The 21,253-nt window shown below is 36.2% G+C and overlaps 1 protein-coding gene across 2 annotated transcripts in view; it reads right to left on the bottom strand.

Annotated features, from left to right (window-relative positions):
- LOC134798253 (semaphorin-1A) overlaps positions 1-2,897 on the bottom strand; it is a 385,737-nt gene extending 382,840 nt beyond the window's left edge. For both annotated transcript variants that reach the window (XM_063770644.1, XM_063770645.1), the window contains exon 1: positions 2,308-2,897. In XM_063770644.1, the coding sequence (XP_063626714.1) occupies positions 2,308-2,404 (97 nt within the window). In that variant the 5' untranslated portion in view covers positions 2,405-2,897. The remainder of the gene's footprint in view (positions 1-2,307) is intronic.
- Between the last annotated feature and the right edge of the window lie 18,356 nt (positions 2,898-21,253).

Genomic DNA, 21,253 nt, shown 5'->3' with positions numbered 1-21,253 from the left:
ATTTCTACAAATGACTCTGGCTTCCCCTATCTTGGTTATTACAAGAACACTTTGAAACTCGTAAAATAGTATGTTATCTCGCTGGCACTCTAGTTATAATGGAATCTTTACCCTGGTGGCACACTTAGCAAGTAACACTATCTACTGCCGCCGGACGCTGGTGCAACACTATTCGCAATTAGGTTAGTTAGATTGCACCAACTTATCTCCTAAGGCGTATGAACTATCATTGAACTATCGCCAACAATGCATTTTACCCTATCATTATCAGCCGCTTTCACATCTCGCTTGGGAACACGATTCATCACTTCACCGTTATGCATTGAGACAAATTGTTCCAACCAAGTTCAATTACCCTTCAATAGTTCACGACCAATAATGGTGACAGATACGGCCAACGCTTATCGACGAATAACAATTTTCTCAATAAAAATCTCATTAACATCGTAACATTCGTATTTATTTCTTCAAATGCGTGTATCAGTTGCACAAAGTACTTTTCTAATTCGATTCCAATCCGTTCCCATCAGTTCTCGAATTTAATTTGATACTGCGGTTAATAAAGTTGATATTTCGAGAATGGATATCGTTGTGTAATTCATATAGCAGTGACCGCATGCTCAGTACTTTTGCCGAGACCCCGCATCGCTATAAATGGTCGTATATTAAACCGCAAGCGGTATATCTGACCCTTCTGGTTTCGATCTCTGGATCACATTACATGAGAGGTGTTGACTCGCTTCGAGTGTCTCTACATCAAACACAGTAACTGTAGCGGACTAATTAACTCGCGAACTTAATTTTGTCAATATTGCCCCATTACTCCCACTATTACGGGTACATTTAGCCCCTGATTGTCTCAACTTAAGACAAATGCCTTCGCAAATTACTTAACATTAGAATGTCAGCACATTAAACATTATAACACATACGAACGATCCGAAACAATGGCCGGATATGAGGCAGGATATGCGTCCGACACATTCGCGTCTCCATGTGTGACGTCAGCGTGTCTAATTTACGTTGATCATTATCATTAAACGGTGGTGGACTGTTGTTGCAAGCTTAAAGCGCTTGTGTATATCCGCTGGAGTTTGCAGTTTGCCTCGAATGACTCGAAAGTTCCCAGCATATTAAAACAAACACGTTGAAGCGACTATCGACAAAGTTTCATCCGCTACGTTAAGCATCGCATCCGCTAATCCTCGCTGCAAAACGCAGAACAAACTGCTTCTCTTTGTGTTGCACTAATGAGGGCCACGTGGCTGTCCCCCGCATTGCAGGCTGCACAATAAAACAATGCACAGTAGTACACAGTCGACTATTCCTGCAGGAGTCGCGTGACTCCGACTCGTTACTTCAGTTCCTGACTGTTTGTATTGTATGGGCCGACTGTTTCCAAATGCGTCGCCGGAATGGCAACGTTGTCGTTTATCCTTCCATGATAACCGCTATTGTTGTTGTCTGCTGTATTTGAAATTGAATTTGTTCATTTCGCAAAATCATTATAACTTTGTGGCTTTGCTTTTTACCTTTAAAAGTTGAACCTGTATAATGTGATGTTTGTTGTATCTAATATATTTTAAGATTACTCCCCGATGAAAGGGCTTTAAGAGTATCAACCAATTCCAAATAAGTACATAAGTACCCGCTTCATACGTACCCTAAAATTATATTACCCTATTTTGGCGAATATTCGTAAATATTCTATTTATTAGATTTTCAGCACAAGATTAGAGCCAGACATTGAAAGCCCTTGACAGAGCCTAGGGATTTACCGAAGCCGCTGTATTCTCGAAATAACGATCCTTACGATTGTGTAATTTCTCCTTGGTAAATGTCACACCTACGGCTATAGAGGTCTCAAGAGCTAGCCAAATTATATGTATTTGTGAACATTTGGCATTCCCAATATTCGGAGAACAATAACTTGCCTATTCCCGAAACTGGCCTCGAACATGTGTTGACAATACTTGATTCAGAACTTTGGGTAATGTTTGAACATTATACCTAAGTCAAACAGATGGGTAAACAACAAGTTAACAGCGTGTTCTAGTTGTCTTGTAAGATTCCGTTTACCAATTCATATAAGAATGCCCCTAACAGACAGGACGCGTTCTGTTTACATTCCGTCAGAGGACTCATGACACTTTGACACAAACACAAAAACTTTTGAAAGGAGCGTTTGTTGGCGCGTTGTCACCAAACAAAACAACATAAACATTGGCTGTGCCGCGGTCGTGAACTTCACTTAACACTAGCTATTAGGTCTATTGCACCGCTGCGTTTCCGTGGCGGTGAACTCACCTAGTTGGGCGAAGACTTTCGGGCGCACGTTCTCCTGCCAGGCGGCGGCGGCGGCGGCGAGCAGTGCCGCCAGCAGGGCACAGCGGAGCACGAGCATGGCACTAGTCACAGAGCGACATCACTTGAAGCACTCGCGGCGCGCGGGGCACAGGCGGGGCGCGCGGCGGCCGGCGGTGGACTGACTGCCGGCGGATCGCGCAGGCGCTGGCGGCGCCCCGCGGTCTCGCATGCGTGGTGTTGCGGAGTGCGGACCTCGCACGTGACGCAGCCCTCCTCGCAACCCTCGGCTATCCAACCCTGCGACGTCATAATCGCGTTAAAAAAGCGCCTGCATATCCTAATGAACACTAAACCTGCAATTGGAACTGGCGGGGAGTCTTTGTTTATAAACGATTTTGGGTGCATTAAAAATTCGTTAGGGGCGTGACAGTTCAGCGAATCGTAAGGTCGCAATTACGACTCAAGTTTACAAGCGGGTTTAAGCATGCATTATAAATCCCCTTCCGGAAAAAATAACCAGACACGAGTCGACGTGATTTTACTAATTGACGCCTCCTCCTTAACGACTGAGTAGAACCGTCTAATAGGTAGGTGCCTCCTAGTCTATAATTGTCTTGTTAACCGATCAGTTATCGGTGTTTCTTGGAATTCGTTACAAACCATTCAAGTAATATAATGGTATACAATTATAATAGTAAACTAAAGTATTGTTTACTTATAACCAACGGTATTAAATTTATTTGATAATAGAGAGGTCTTATGATGGATAGTTTAATGATACACGTCATAAAACTAATCGATTATTAGTTACCATTCAGGAAAAAAAATCAACATGCAAACATTGCTAACACAAAGTTCTAAATCCGGGTTCATGAAAAAGAGGGATATAACTTTGTCGAAATACTTTTCGTGGAACGGTGGGGTGCCCTAGCAACTTGTTCATTATTTTTAATTCGACAAAGTTCGTCCCTTATAGCGTTATTGGGTCAGTTTGGAACCGTACCAAACTAAGTCGTGTTCGATGTTAGAGCACCAGTGAGATGCATTGTTGTCGGCCCGTGTGAAAATCGATAAAATAAACATTATTGTGCATGACTCCTTTATCGATGGCCCCTTTATAGCGTTGCATAGAGCGTGCAGCGGGCATTCTCTTTATGTTCGGTAAACTACCAAATATTTGTATCTAATCATGCATGCATACGGTTAGGTAGTTACTTTGCTATAGGCAGTTTAGGTGAAAGTCTAGCTTATCGATGATTTCCTTCGTTGCACTGAAATTGAGTAAGTAGGTTAAGCAAGTTGTCAGTCAATTTAGTAGCTACAATTATTTACTCTGTAATACTCTGTATTAACCCGAAATGTCGACGCCATGTCCACTTTACGGTTGTATCAATGTGTAAACAGGCCTTAAATACAGCGACTTAAAAGATATTTTATGACACGTATGATTTTACTGATATAAGACTGATTTTGAAATCCAAAAATAACTCTTTAGTGAAAACTACAATTAATTAGATATAAACGTTAATTAGGTAAGACGTGCATCTCCGTCTCAGGATTATGGAGATATTTAATGAAATCATTACGAAGACTAACTTACTATCTCGAACCTTTAACTATCTCGAAAAGAGACTTTTACTAAAATAAGTTACCAGTTCCGCAGTTCTGGAAGACTGGTAACCACGGAGTAGAGAAACATAGGGATCGCACATTTTATAACGTAGAAATAGATGAAATAGATTTTCACTATCCGGCTTGCGAAAGTAGTCAAATCCTATACGTTCCGCCCCACAAAAAGGTAGTGAAAGTCTTGCCTAGGCCCTGGATCATAATTGAGGTTTAGACAATAAATATAAAATAGAGAAATAAAGCTTAGAGTACTCACTTCATATACGACTTTCCTTACTTATTAATAAAAAGAAACTCACTTTAAACTGAATACCCATTACCTAAGCTTAATAATAAATGACTTTTCGCAAAGCTCGCTTAATACTTAACTTATTATACTTAAGTCGGTTTTTATCCATGTATGGAGTGAGTAATCTAAGCTTACTTTTTTTCTCTATGACATAGTACCTACCTAATACATAGTGTTAAGGAAAATACCAATTACGGTTCTTGAGATTAAAGAGCCATGACGAACATATGACCAGACGGAGGTACAAACGTAGGTTTAGTATTCCGATATTCTCGTTAGTTGTTGTGGGAGTGACAATGACAACCAAAAGTATATAACAGATTTTTAAATTCGTTTTTGTATTCGTTACCAACACAGAGGTAGAAGTTTTCACACCATTTAAGATCATAACATACAACAACCGGATGTTTAGTCACATTCTCCGCTAAGCAATAAACGTGCCAAACGATTATTATTATGGTTTACGTAGGATCTTCGTATGCTAAACATGATTGTAAACAAACAGAAACATCAGAGCTACAACGAGCACCGGGATTTTGATATATAATCCGTAATTATGAATTTTAGATATAAACCGCACTTAGACAGCAACCTGGCATGATCATGTGATTTTTTTGAAAAGTCGGTAAAACTTGTCACAAACATTCCGCCCTTTTCCCAACCCAACATGGTTATCTTAGGGGTTTTTAAAGCCATTTGAATCGTGTACGGTTTGTAGAAAGAATTTAAATTTATTCTATGGTTCCTCGATTTACGCAAAAATCTAAAACTGAAATGTTAAAATTCGTTTTTGATACAATTTGACTGTATTCCATAGGTACCGTAGCCCGTGGCCGTTCGACTTGCAAGCGGATAGACACACGTTTTGAACATCGTTTCAGTATAATAATCCAATTAGTCTGAAATTTAAAACTTGCTCACAGAGACTGCAGTGCGAACAAAAAATAATGGTTGGAATTTTTTTAAAGTTTCCTTTGTAAGTTTTGTCTAGTTTATAACAACAGATGTAGGCGGCGTCCTTATTCAGACACATATTTTAAGTACATTCTTAGTAGTACACTTACCTACACATTTCAACGTGACCGTCAAATTGAAATCGTATAAATGCTTTCATTTGGTCGAATAATAAAATTTGTTAGTTTTGTTTTTACTTTATAATAGAAAAATATTAATTTAGTAGTCTCCAAAAAGGTTTTCACTGACGTACGTCATCCAATAACTTTGGACGTGGGTGTGACACCCACGCAAAAAGTAAGTATAGCAACGATTGAATATTTTATGCCACGTGTTGCAGTTCAAGATAGATGTATATTGTATACCCCCAAGAAGTGACGTGTAGTCCAAGTCGTTTTCGTTTTAAGTTTTGTGAGGCGCTGTCACTTCTAGTTCAGCTGTCAAAATGACCCCTTGTTGGGGTATTGTTCTACTTTTTTACATTACATACAATACGTGTGTATAAATAGATATAGTTGAGTTATGAGGAGTACTTAAGCTACACGAACTGATAATACTTTGTCGTACGCTACAATTCTATTGCGGCTTTGCTAACGGAATAAGGTTTTTACTCTTAATCAATACGTTGGCTTAGGGACTTCCAACTACTTAGCTTATCCCATTGGCACTGTACAATGGGTACGTTTCTAACGTTATCTTGCTCATTTTAAGGTAATTCTAGAACACCGTAATGTTTCGTATTTTTCGTATGGATATTACTAGTTATCTTTTACATGTTATCCAAAAGAGCTAGTCATACAATTTAATATTTTAAACATTCGCGTTTTGAACACATATTAACTCACATTTATGAAATGCGTTCAATGCTTTGAATTTTAAGCACCTCAGCCTCAGACACCATTACATACATAAAGATAATTAATACTTTAGTAATTTATATATCTTTATAAACCAAGATCGATCTGTCATTCAAACAAAATAAATTTAGTTAAAACTGAATAAGTATTAAGTTTCCTCATTTCCTAGAAAGTTCCAGCATTCACAAGCATGCTGAGTACTGGGAGCGGGTTGATTTCCTATTTGTTTAAAGTTTCTCGCCTCGATAGGAGAGGTGCGAACGTTTGATATATTACCGGCATTTCTAGAAAGGCTTATTGCCTAGAAGGGAGAACTCTATGGGAGTTTCAGCAAACTCGTATTTATACCTGTTACAGTTCGCCTCATCGTTTCCGATGACGGCGACCCTAAAAGTTAGAGACTTTTCCGTCAGTGAGGTCCGATATGTCAAACTTTACTCTTAAAAATGGTATAAAAACTTTATAGTGCATAATATATAGGATAACAATAAGTAAATAACTTTACATAAGTTAAGCTAAAAGTTTGATATACGTATAGTGTGCCATAAAATAGTATTAAATAAAATAGAACTAAAAAAAACCATACTAAATTGTTGCCATGTTTAAGCATTTTACGTCAAAAATGTGACAGTTACATAGGAAGTGGCGCCCTAAATAATTTTCTACAATATCTTGTCGGACTGTAGTTTCATGTAAAATATAAATGGACGTCAGTTTGAAGACGTTGATAACAGAAACCTATTTAAACCTAAAGTTTTTACAGTAATTCGCACCTGGCACAAATTGGGACTCGTAAAACTTAAAAATTACTTAACTTTAAAGACTCGGGGATTCTGTTGAGTGCATTTGGAATCGAGGGGTGCGGTTGAATGGGGCTGCAGGCCTGGACTCGTGATGTTTATAATTTATTCCTTTAATTTCTTCGTCATTATTGTTCGTGAGTCTTTTGTCTTTCGTTACCTACAGTCCATTGTTACTCAGAGGAAACATATAAATACTTATCCAATTATATAAATATTTTATAGAATTGGTTTGTTTTATTAAATTATGGAGTCAAACTACGAAAACAATTAGTGCCATCAAAAATCGTTTATGTAGGCAGAACAACGTCTATGGCGTCCCGCTAGTATGTAGGTACAGTCAGCAGCAGAAGTTGCTAAGCGGGCGAGGTGTTCAAAATGATCTTGACGCGACTTTATTGTTAAGAGAATAAGATCGTGTCAAGTCAGGGTAATTTTGAACACCTCGCCCACTTAGCAACTTCTGCTGCTGACTGTATAGGTATATAAATGAAACCAGTAGATTTTATATTCCTGTTCAGAACATTGTTTTAAACACGCTATCAAAAATAATGTTTCGATACGATCTACGTACCGTTCTCGATAAAAAGCTCATTCCAAATATCGTTTTGATATAAAAATTCAACCATTACGGTTCTTTGTAATACGATCGAAATAGAATACTTTAATGAAGTTTTAATCTTAGCAAATATCAAACTTGAGTATACTATCTCAAACTGCTTGCCTCAACTTGCTTTGTATTTGATAAAGCGTTGTATTTTTAAGTTCGTTTTAGGCACATAAAAGAAGGCCCATAACAGTCGGCTTATATTGTTTTCAGATAATTAGATTTTCATGGTATTATGTTATTCATTTTACAGCAGTGAAAGTAATTTCAGAAAATAATTAAATCTTCAAATAATATTTTTATTACATTAATTAGGATTAAGTTTATAGCAATGGATCTTCGACTTCGTAATGTTTTTGATTATGATATAAGATTTTTTTATTATAATAAAAACCATTAAAGAAAATTAAGCTTCATATATGTATAAGTAATTAATTAGTTTGCGATAAATGTAATTTACCATTAACCGTTTTATTTTCAGTAATAGGTACATTCGCTATTTAATTATTTATGAGCAGCACAAAAATGCTGATTCATTAAAGAGTGTGCTTAACGTGTGACCATTCGGAAGTTGTATAAAATAGTTGTCAATATAAATAAGTATTTGACTTTGGTAGTTCTCAGCAACACAAGGTACTAAATTTCCAAGCACTACCTACTACCCCAAGTCCTAATAGCATACACAACATACAGTCGAAATAAAGGGTTATCCGCAGATGGTCTAGAACGCAAATTGCCCAATTTGTATATCACCACATTTTACATAGGTAGGTTAGGTTCGTTAGGTATCTTCAAATGGCCGAAGGCCAAACAGCAAAGAATAGGAGCCCCGCGGAAGCGGGGCTCCGTCGACATCGCTATAAAGTTAAGATAAAACGGAAAAAATAATTCGGGCATTTTGCGTTCTAGACCGTTTGCGATGTAGACTAATTGCGATTTAGGCAAAACAACACACTAGTCATTTTGCGTTTTAGACCATCTGCGGATAACCCGAAATAAAAATATTGATCATGCTTTGGAAATAGGTTAAGAACTTTTTAAAATAGCCAGCTGAGCGTTGAAACCGCTTCGATCGCCGCTGCCACTCCCTTCACCCTCAACTTCCAAGATCGTCCGGATGCCGGGGTCCCCTCGGCCATTCCTCAACTTATTACTTGCACATAATTCACGATTCATTTTTAATTGAATCCGAAGCCATTTTGCAGGGAACATCTTAATTTGGTGATAGAATGGTATTATTAATGACAGTTTTATGATTTCTTTATTAGAAACTATGGCTGGCCCAATTGACGCTGATGGGGTGGGTTAAATATAATTTTCCGTTCATTGATAGAAATTGACAGATATGGTTGGTTGTAAGTAGGTGGTGTTAACTTGACAAGTTTATTTTTAAACCGGTTCTGAAATAAAAGAGAACATTCTAAATTAACTGTTATGAAAGTGAAGGAAGCGAAAGAGGTATGGCAGGATCGTAGCAAGTGAAAATCCGTGGTCTCTGCCTACCCCTCCGGGAAATGGACGTGATTATGTATGTATGTTAACGATTTAATATTTTCATGTTATTACCTCAGAGATCTTATATTACAGTACCGATCTTTCAACCCCATTTCCCCCGTTTGATATTGATTTTCAAAAGAAAATCCTGTTATTGTGGAGCTCTGTCAGATTTTAACAATATACCTGAATATATAGAATGCTTTTTGCATTTTTAGGATTGGCCTACTACATATGTGCTACTTATCAACCTCTTAAAGTATGGTCAGATTGATCAAACCAGACGTAACCAAATAACCCTGTATGTTTTAAATTTCAATGTACTATAACGGCCTAAGCTGTGAGCTGTCTGTCAGTATCTAAGTAACCAAGCTGTTACGTATATAGTAGGTAGGTCGATTTTTATGTTCCAATCCTAAATATGTAAACCGACTTAATAAAATTTGAATCGTCTCGAAGAGTCAACAAAATACGCCTTAATACTCCATGTTGCCATAGTATGCAAGTTGCAGTAACGGGGTATAGTGAGAAATTTCAACGCGAAGCGACGGATTCACTGTTATTGTATGTACTATATCACACAATCAGCCATTCTGCCCCAAGTCACGAGGAGCGACCTCCTACAAGCCCGCGTTAGGGCGACGCTATAGTAAGTGATATGAGTATATGACATATAATGAATGTTTTCTATGTATTTCAGAATTTATCTATATCTATCAATTATATATATGTACGAGTATATACCTATCGTCATCTCACAACACAAACCTTATTGAGACAGTAAAGTAGGGCTAAGATTGTCCCATAATATATATTTACTTAATCACCAACGTAGCCAAGAAGCCTACAGACTTGATACCAGCTGCCTGTAGTTTGTAATTTTACTTATGCTTACCTCAAGTGTTTTGTTCCTTTGGCCTGACAAGGGTTCATCATTCCTTTAGAGTGCTGTTATGTTAGTATTTCGTACATTTTCGTAAATTCGTCATCCTACAATGCTGTTTTGCTAATAAGCTAATCTTACAAGATTGTTTAACGTAGATTTCATGAACGCTCGATATTGGTTTGGTCTGACATTGCTTTTTAGTTAGTGTAGCCACCGTTGGCGCTAGTAGTATATACAGCTGTAATGCTCAGCCAAGATATGGTCGGACCGGATCGATACAGCGATTTAGAGCACGATGCTTGTTTTTGTATTAATTAATCTTAATTGTAAATAGTCGTTATGTTGTATCTTCTTGCTGTGTAACTTTTTTCTTATTTAACTAACTGTTTACTGTATGTTATTTCTGTCTTTTTTCTTCTTGTCTGTTACCTTCCGTGATTCTTCTCACTTGATGGTCTCATCGGAAGATCAGCGCTGGAAGCCACCAGCAACATGCTGAGATGGGGCCATTTCGTGGCACTTTAATCTTATTTTGTGTTTTCTTTTATACTATGTACTGTTCCGATTGTTTGTGCTTAGTAGAGTGCTGTTATGTTAGTATTTCGTACATTTTCGTAAATTCGTCATCCTACAATGCTGTTTTGCTAATAAGCTAATCTTACAAGATTTTTTAACGTAGATTTCATGAACGCTCGATATTGGTTTGGTCTGACATTGCTTTTTAGTTAGTGTAGCCACCGTTGGCGCTAGTAGTATATACAGCTGTAATGCTCAGCCAAGATATGGTCGGACCGGATCGATACAGCGATTTAGAGCACGATGCTTGTTTTTGTATTAATTAATCTTAATTGTAAATAGTCGTTATGTTGTATCTTCTTGCTGTGTAACTTTTTTCTTATTTAACTAACTGTTTACTGTATGTTATTTCTGTCTTTTTTCTTCTTGTCTGTTACCTTCCGTGATTCTTCTCACTTGATGGTCTCATCGGAAGATCAGCGCTGGAAGCCACCAGCAACATGCTGAGATGGGGCCATTTCGTGGCACTTTAATCTTATTTTGTGTTTTCTTTTATACTATGTACTGTTCCGATTGTTTGTGCTTACGAATAAATCTATTCTATTCTATTCTATTCTATAATTACTACTTAGCTATAGGTATGTACCTACAATACTAGTGTATTAATTTATTAACTATCACTGCACTTTTAGGAATAAGGACATTGTATACCGTAAACCGGTTGATTGTGACACTCACTAATCAAAATAATATTGTAACAATTGTAAACTGACATGCACAATCTGACAATAAATGATTACTTACTTACTTACACCTTAGAACGGCGGGGGACTTTGTATTATACGTTTTAGTAAGAATCACTACATATTATAAGCGTCTGTCTGTAGGTATGTTCGCGATAAACTCAAAAACTACTGAACGGATTTTCATGCGGTTTTCACCTATCAATAAAGTGATTCTTGAGGAAGGTTTACGCGTATAATTTGTTAACCCGTGCGAAGCCGGGGCGGGTCGCTATTTGTATATAAAACTGACACAAAAGTAGAAATCATCAATAGTTTAATAGTCGTAATAAAGATTGATTCAAGTGAATAAGTTTCATAAAGTCTTGTAAACAAATATCGATCACTCATATGAGGCGTCAAACATCAGGATTTTATTTAGTCTGCAACTTTTCACATCGAATGTCAGACAATGTTAATAAGATTGATTTTTATTTAATAAATAAAATACGTACCTAGTCCTAAGCTGCTGCCTTTTTTGACTCGAGATGACCTAAAGCTAACATGTACATATCAGGTCAACTTTTCTCCTGTGGCTGGTGCAATTCAAAGAGAGATGTTGCACGTAAATTTTATTACAAGTATTACAACACATAACCTGGAAGCTTTTACCGAAGAAGTCGCGAACGATACAAATAAAAGAATTCTTTGAATGTGAGATAACTCTTCTGCTAAACTTAGGTAAGTCACTGTTGCAATGGCTATAAATAAAATAAATATCATAAGACAATCTTACAATCGTCGGTAAAAGCCCGAAGTGAACAATTATTATATTCACCGATCGGAAGCGGTAAATCTAGGTTTCACCGTTCCTACTTCGGGCTTTTAAAGTAACATTATATATCATTTTGGCCTCCCGATTCGTATTAGATAAGGCTCTTATTTAGCTATAAAGAAGTCTCTGGATTCATCAAAACTCCAAATCGCTTCAGCGTCGCTGTGAGTACTCGCAAGGTGTTGGCAGTGTTTGTAGTCGGTAACTCTTTATATTACCCGCACATAGAATAAGCGTTTTATGTCCGGCCCGCGCCGGACACGCCTACTCACGAGGCGGCGGTTTACGGGAACACCTAATGACTTGGACCGTTTTTAAATAATGTATTATGATGCTTTTATTTCTAGGTAGGTAACTATACCTACATAAGTGCCTATATACATATTATGTAGAGTTACGCAGAATTTTGTATTTAGGGGTAATATAGGACTACTCTTTTGTTGTTGGTAAGCCAGGGTTTATTATTTGTTTCCGTCTGTAACAATTTACAAAATATTTAGACATTATATTGTCGATTTGAACAGACAAGTTTTTATCATAAATGCTCTAGATCAGTGAGAATATTTGTTAATAGGTAAAGGTCGGCAGTTCTAAAACCTACTCCATTAACTTCATGCGTATCTTAATAATTTGAATCCACTCCTTTGCCAAAACAAAACAATAACATTTCCTCCTTTGGATATGCAGTGTTTGACTTCCCAGTGAGCATGTAAAAAAATATACATAATTTGTGGGCAAGCTATCAAATTCAACCAACACTATTAAAATAATTAAACGAATGACTGCATTGTGTTCAAAGCTAAGATTAATTGCAGCATTTGTACCGCGAATTCAAAGTGGTGATGCGGCGATTTGTTTTAATGTTCCAAATTAAAATACCGCAGGGCGAATTAGTAAGTACTTAGTATGCGGAACTGTTTACTGCGCGGGATTAGTTTGTGCGTTCGGCAATTTAATGGAATTATGTGTGTGTGTTACAAATAACAACGGACTATTAACATATTAACGGCCACGGGCCAGACTAGGTGCAGGCGCACGCAATTTCATATCTCACAACGAACAGTGCAAATAGTCTTATTATAGGCTAGATGACAAATTTTCATTAATGGTATCAATCGATCAGGTTTGTTTTTAGGATCAACTGTCTATATAGGACCCATTGCATTAAAGCAATACAAATGTCAGAAATGATAGCCAAAGCCCGATAATCGTACTTCATTCGCGGAACGCTCCTAACAAATCGATATGTGACCGTGACGTCACGGTCACTGAGAACCCATCTTGAAGTATGGACAAAACAAGAAAATTGCGTTTTTGTCGGTGAAATATTGCGTTTATGTATATAGTTAATTGCTATACAATCTTTTTTTGGATAAAATGTAAGGAATCGAATGTTATCCTTACTTTTTTCCTTTTTGGAAGTTAAAAATAACGTAAATTTTTAAACTTTCAGGTCCGGTATTTTTGTAGTATTTTCATATACATATTATTTTAATATCCACATTAAATTGCTCATTTGCTATCTATTTTACTCTTCGAGCAACACCGGCTTCCGACACATCGGAAGGGAGGGGCCCAAGCGATATCTCACCGTACAAATCTTTCTGCCATTTTTCGCGGGGGGAAAGGTGCACACAGTCGCACTTCTCACACACTTACATACAAAATCCAATCTGTAATGACGACACAAATACATAGAAAATGACACACGTCAAAGACAAATCTTGCAAACCTCGATCTCTTTTTGTGTACGGACGAGTGACAAGTGTCACAACACGCACACTAACACATTTTCGTTGAAGTATGTTATTGTATTCTGAGAGATGAGAAGTCGGATTTGTCGCTCGACCGATCCGCAATTTGTACTGAGCGAGCAAAATCGATAAATCCAACAATTACATGAGACTAAAATATAATAATTGTGTTTGAATGTAATTAAACGTATGATATGTAAAAAAAAATATTACATGTGAAATGTAACACTTTCTTTTTGTAAATTTGATGTCCCCGACCTCTTTTTATAACAAAAAACCGAGCAAACAGGCATTTTTGTGCAGCAGTGTTCACGCGCGTGTCTGGACTCGGTCTAGTGAAAAATCCAAGTGCAACTAGTTTTATTACCCGCGCTAGATTAGATTGACGCGCTAATCTTGTACCTCGGCAGAGGGGAAATAGTGCGAATGCCGCCTCCCTTCCGTGTTGCTCGAAAATTTTACTAGATTTTGTTATTAAATTCAACGTGTGTCATCATCCCTATTGCAATAATAGTTTCAAAATATGTGCAAACCTTAAAGTCGATTCTGATTAAACGATTTGTAAAAGTGTTGATTTTGTTATAATCCGATCTTGACACGACTCACAGACCTTACACGTCTTACGCGCACCAATAAGTGCAAGCAAGATGCATAATGACCATGGTCTAATAAAACATGGTCTTCCATTCCCAGAGTGACATGGGCATACGTCACAATAACATTGCCACTTTATTTCAACATAAGATGTTACATGGGTACATTATACCTATGGTTAATAAGTTAAAATATTTCTTTATAATTTTATAATTTTCATTTGTACGTATTTTAGCTTAAATTTTACAATAACACGTCATTTTTAATTACTCGTTAGCAATATCTTCCGATTCACGAAAGAAATTTCAGACTTTCGGGTAATTCTGTTTATACTACTGGCAACACAGGATAGCGCTGTGCACATTTGACAATTCGGATCTAGATAACTTCATGCCCTGACCGTCATCCTTGTCGAACGCGTGTTAATTGTTATTTCCTTCTCGCTCAGTGTCAGCACGTCAGCAGTCGCAGTGTTTTCCAAACTTTTCACGTCGTAAGCTTGGTAATTAATGTGTAACTGTGAATTAGTTTTTTAAACGTTTGTCTTGTATAGATAAATAAAGTTTAATTTAATACATTAGATTTGTTTTATTTTACTATGTTTCTACATGAATAACTTAAAATTAATGCCGTTAAAATAATTTTCACCGTTGGTTAAAATTCTCCCACATTTCAAAGTTTGAGAACCTGTAAACAGCATGATGACGTAGGCGTAGGCGCGTGTCAGTTAGGTCATACGCGAATCTCGGAATGGAGTACCAGGCGGAGTATATTATTATACCATGCATAATGACAAGTTGGTACATCAGAATCGCCTTCCTTTAAGTTAAATTATTGGTAACAGTTGTATAGGAACGTCCAAAGTTTAAAATAAATAAAATGAGACTGATCACTTCTTACAGTTTGGATTAAATTTGAGTTTTCCCTTATGTGTTGGCAATTTGCCCACCTTCGCCTAACTTACAAGTTTTATAATTTAAAAACCGAAACCGGAAATAACGATATCTTATGAATCTTATAATTTTTCTTCCCGATATCTCACAAATCAGCACAGAATTAGCTAAGGCGGACTCGACCACTTCTTGTCATTCATAATTAATAAATCAACACCGTTCTCAATTTAATTCAATCATAAACTTTTACGGTTCCTGAATAGCATCCCTTTCAATTTAAATCATTTTCTATACTATTATATTACATTTGACGCTCGACGATGTCTAATACCGACTTTTAAGTTAAAGACCCTGGCTCCGTACACGCAAACAGGGTCAACAGGGCAGAACTTCACAAATTGAACAGCGAGCGAAATAAATACTCAAACCAAATAACAACGTTCACTACAAACACGAGCTTTCTAAAAGCTTTTACAAATCTATTTGTAGCTGGTAGAGTCAGCAAATCGGGCAGAATAGTGCCATGATGAGTCCATCAGTCCATCACCCAGTCGGTGTTGCAATAGAGGAAAAAGACATGCAGCCAATCAATCTACATTTACAATCATATGAGTATCGATCCCGGCTGGTGCGGGGAATGCTGTGTCTTGGTACTTTCGTTTAAGCACTTCCTGACTGCACAAGCACACACTAGCTGATTTTGTTTTAAAAAGTTAATACAAATAGTGTAGCCTCCGCCGAGCGTTACTGTTCTTTTTTTGTAATTTGCTAAACACGAGACGCATAATGATATACCTAGTTTTTTTATAAAAACCTACTCACACGCCACACAGAAACATTTATAAGTAAACCCACAATATAAGTAGTATGTGTAAACATCTCGCGCTAAAGGAAGAAGAAGGAAGACAACATATATTCAGATAAAGTACACATTACATAACATTAATCAAGTTTTCCCATGCAGAGATAAGACCTCGCTAGATCGATTTTTCGCCCCCAAAAACCCCCATATAGCAAATTTCATCGAGATCGTTAGAGCCGTTTCCGAGATAAATATATAAACAAGAATTGCTCGTTCAAAGGTAAGATACACGAGTCACATATCAACTCATCTGAATGTATTAGCATTTCACGTATAAAATAAATATCAGTGTGAAAGACATCGATGAAAGGCGTTTGAATATAGATCGAATTCAACGTATCAAAAATATCACATCCCGGTATAGAGACCGTCAATAGAATGGTTCCTCTGACGAATAGTTTAGAAAGACTTCATTTGATATACGCAGAGGGTAACTCCAATATCGGATAGGATAGTTGGAACCAATTCTACTCGGTCTAACCCTCGCTTTCGAATAAATAAATTTATACGCATCTCATTTCGTGATTCAATAAATCAGATCTATACCTACAGTAATGTAATGAATTAATTTAACTAGGTTTCGTGTAATCTTATCGATAAAATACTTTGATGTAATCGACTAGTGAAACAAATCAAACTATGTTTCAGTTTTTTTTAACCTAATCTAACATTTTTGGGTATTAAGATGTAAAGTTTTCAGAAACCAACTATGCTATTAAAAGTAAAAGAACACTTTACATGTAAAGTACTTTTTAATTTTTCCACTTTTTCCCATCCTCGCCTCTCTTTGCGTCTTCGCTTAGTTCTAAGTTTTATACTTAAACAGTAATAGATATACATATATCCAAAAATTCTTAAATAAAAAGAAGCTGTTTAGTTTTCTAGTTAACATGAAATATAGGTACCTATCTATTTCATAAGATATTAAAATAAGCAATCTTTCCACTCAGTTTACAGTAAATAGGAGTTTATAATGGAGTAGCCTTATTCAGTAGGCAACGATCGTCATTTAATCTCCGATGTTGCACTTACTGGGATAATTTCACGGCGACGAGGTCTGCCGGCTGGCTGGCAATTCAATTTTATACCTATAACTTTCAGCGTGAACTATCCGGGCCCGATCGACTTACTTAACAGTTTTATTTACATTTTGCAGTTGATCCTTTGAAAGGATCGCTCTATTTTTTCATTTAATGCGTAGGTTTTGTAAGTGACACCATCTTTCTTTATTATTCATTTCTTACCAAATAACTTACTACGCACTTTAGGCAAAAGGAACTTCTTTCTTTTCTTTCTATAAAATTTGTTTACCTGTTATAAAAATTCCATTATATTCAAGGAAAAGTCTCACCTGACTATCAGGCCTATTCCGATTTCGAGATAATCACAAGATCTTGAGACGATTTAGAGATCAACTAGATCTACATTAGATATCGACGAGATGTGACTTGGATATCTAAGTCATAACTTGTCGAAATCGTTCAAGAGGACCTCCAGAATCGGGGAAACGTCAAATTTGACATATCTATCTTACAAATAGGGAATGCAAATCGGTTATAACCGTAACCAAAATATTCGGTTATAACCGAATATTTTGACAAAATTTCATAACCGAATATTGGAAACTCGAATAACCGGTTACGGTTATTTTCGGTTATTTATTTATGACTTAAATTGTATGTTTTTATCATCTAATGACTACAAAATCCTGCCATTTTTGGCTGGGACGCCTGTGACTATGATTTTTGTCATTCGTGGACTTTAAAAACAAAAATATACCAAATTTACTTCCCTTATTTATGAAATATTTTTATTGAATATTGTATCACGTCCAAGGTCATATTTTACTTTTACTGTATTAGGTGTGTTTTACTAAAAAACGAAGACTTTTACTCACATTCCCTAATACTGTAGGTACTAAAACAAAGAGTTTTGTATTTTTTTAATTACTTCATTGTAAATTTATAATTTTTCGTCGAAAATAACCGTAACCGATTATAACCGATATTCGGTTATTTTTCGGGCATAACCGTAACCGAAACCGGTTATGAAGTTTGGCCGGTTATTGCATTCCCTATTTACAAATATCTTTAAATTATCCGTATCGTAACTTGTTGAAGTCTAGTAGAAATCTAATTCATTTTCCGAATCGAGCCGTATAGTGACATTACTTTGAAAATCATAATGAAATTACATGAGGTACAACCGCGCACCGTAAAAAAACATTTTTGATCTCGTAATTTCCAATTTAAGTTTGAATTTGATTGATGATTTTCACTCTTAATTTATGGCTGCTATTTAACTGATCACCAGATTTAGTAAAATTTAATACCAAAAAAATCTATTTTACCACCCTAAAATAATGAATGATCACCAAAATTATAACACCATTTTAATGTGAAATTATTACCAATTTTATTACATTTTACTATCCTTTTAAAGGAAATGACACCAAACTAATCATTATTAACCCAAAAATTGTAAATGATTACCAAATTTCAAACCCCATTTTAATGTGAAATGATAACCAAATTTTTACATCTTGCTATCCTATTAAAGAAAATAACACAAAAATAATCATTGTAAACCCAAAAATAGTAAATGACCACCAAAATTAGAACTCCATTTTAATGTAAAATTATAACCAAATTTTTAAATCTTGCTATCCTATTAAAGCAAATTACTCCAAAATAATCATTGTAAACCCAAAAATAGTTTATGACCACCAAAATTGTAACCACATTTTTATTTAAAATGTGCAAATATTTAATATAATACTATTAAATTAATTAATCCACTTCGTCACCTTTTTCTAGTAGCATTTTATTTCTGTAACAGTCGCAGTTCTAACCTAACCTAACCCAATTTTCTAGAAGCATTTCGTTTCTGTAAGGGTCGCAGTTCAAACCTAATCTAACCCACTTTTCAAGTAGCATTTCTTTTCTGCAAGGGTCGCAGTTCAAACCTAACCCACTTTTCTAGTAGCATTTCGTTTCTGTATGGGTCGCAGTTCAAACCTAACCTAACCCACTTTTCTAGTAGCATTTCTTTCTGTAAGGGTCGCAGTTCAAACCTAACCTAACCCACTTTTCTAGTAGCATTTCTTTTCTGTAAGGGTCGCAGTTCAAACCTAACCTAACCCACTTTTCTAGTAGCATTTCTTTTCTGTAAGGGTCGCAGTTCAAACCTAACCTAACCCATTTTTCTAGTAGCATTTGGTTTCTGTAAGGGTCGCAGTTCAAACCTAACCTAACCCATTTTTCTAGTAGCATTTGGTTTCTGTAAGGGTCGCAATTCAAACCTAACCTAACCCACTTTTCTGATAGCATTTCTTTTCTGTAAGGGTCGCAGTTCAAACCTAACCTAACCTACTTTTCTAGTAGCATTTATTTTCTGTATGGGTCGTAGTTCAAACCTAACCTAACCCACTTTTCCAGTAGCATTTCTTTTCTGTAAGGGTCGCAGTTCAAACCTAACCTAACCCACTTTTCTAGTAGCATTTCTTTTCTGTAAGGGTCGCAGTTCAAACCTAACCTACTTTTCTAGTAGCATTTATTTTCTGTATGGGTCGAGTTCAAACCTAACCTAACCCACTTTTCTAGTAGCATTTCTTTTCTGTAAGGGTCGCAGTTCAAACCTAACCTAACCCACTTTTCCAGTAGCATTACTTTCCTGTAAGGGTCGCAGTTCAAACCTAACCTAACCCATTTTTCTAGTAGCATTTGGTTTCTGTAAGGGTCGCAATTCAAACCTAACCTAACCCACTTTTCTGATAGCATTTCTTTTCTGTAAGGGTCGCAGTTCAAATCTAACCTAACCTACTTTTCTAGTAGCATTTATTTTCTGTATGGGTCGTAGTTCAAACCTAACCTAACCCACTTTTCCAGTAGCATTTCTTTTCTGTAAGGGTCGCAGTTCAAACCTAACCTAACCCACTTTTCTAGTAGCATTTCGTTTCTGTATTGGTCGCAGTTGAAACCTAACCTAACCCACTTTTCTAGTAGTATTTCGGTTCTGTGAGGATCGCAGTTCTAACCTAACCCCAAGTAACATTTTAGTCCTATAATTGTAGTTTTTATCGCTAAAAGCTTGTATAGACGTCGTATTTCAGAGGTGACCACCTGTCGTATAAAAGCGCTTGGCAACACCTTTTTGCTCTATAGGCTTATACAGCTAATATATTCTATAAGCAATTGATGTAAAGGTTTATTTCATCATTTTATAGAGCCGTTATAGGCGTGTACTATAACAGGTTGAAATATAACTACTATAGAGCAATATTACTGTATAATAGTATTTGGAATTACTTTTATGCAACTAATTTGCGCTATTAAGGTTCCCTGCCAAGCCGCTATAGTTTTGTGTTTTAACAGTGACAAAAACCCAACTATACAACGATTTTAGGATATAGTGGCTTTAGAGATTACTGCTATAGTACATAATACTTTAGTAGTTTGCGCTATTAAGGTTCCCTGCAAGCCGCTATAGTTTTGTGTTTTAACAGTGACAAAAACCCAACTATACAACGATTTTAGGATATAGTGGCTTTAGAGATCACTGCTATAGTACATAATACTTTAGTAGTCATATGAACACTATTATAGAACTGTTTTGCTCTATAGTAGCGTTATTTATAGTGTTAAAAAGCGCTTTAGTAGTTTTTAAATCCCTATTATATCTCATCGCTGTAAACGTCACAATGACTCTTTTATATCACAAAACTGTTGTATAGTGGTTTTGTTTTTTCTTTTAAAAGACAACAGCGTTATAGCTGAGTTTTTATGTCTTTTATAAACCGAGTTAGATACATAAAGGTAGAAAACGACTACTTGTAAATGATAAATTTGATCTGTAATGGCTACTTATATCTTGCTTATATAAGTTCAGGCCTAAGCCACATAATGTGGTTCCGTACAAAATATTTTTATATTTTAATGAATTGATAAAAAAGACCCCAGTGATATTAGTGACTGTAGGTGAGATTTATCATCAATGATTTAATACAAGCATAAAATCGTGACGGTTTAGATATTTATCGACATCCATTATTAGCACATTTTTTTTACCAATCACACTGAAAAAGGAAACAACAGTAATGACTATATCTAAATGAAAAAAAATCCTATATCTTTCTAAAGAGTTTGTAGGTGTAACTGGGTCACAGCAAAATTCTTTTGGAACCCTAATTTTAATCATGATGGCGGTGAATATTTCGTCGTAAGTTCTATAGTTAGCCTATAAAAGCGTCGGATTT

This window comes from Cydia splendana, chromosome 16 (genome assembly GCF_910591565.1).
Source record: "Cydia splendana chromosome 16, ilCydSple1.2, whole genome shotgun sequence".
Lineage (NCBI taxonomy): Eukaryota > Metazoa > Arthropoda > Insecta > Lepidoptera > Tortricidae > Cydia > Cydia splendana.
This window is presented reverse-complemented; position numbering and strand designations above follow the sequence as displayed.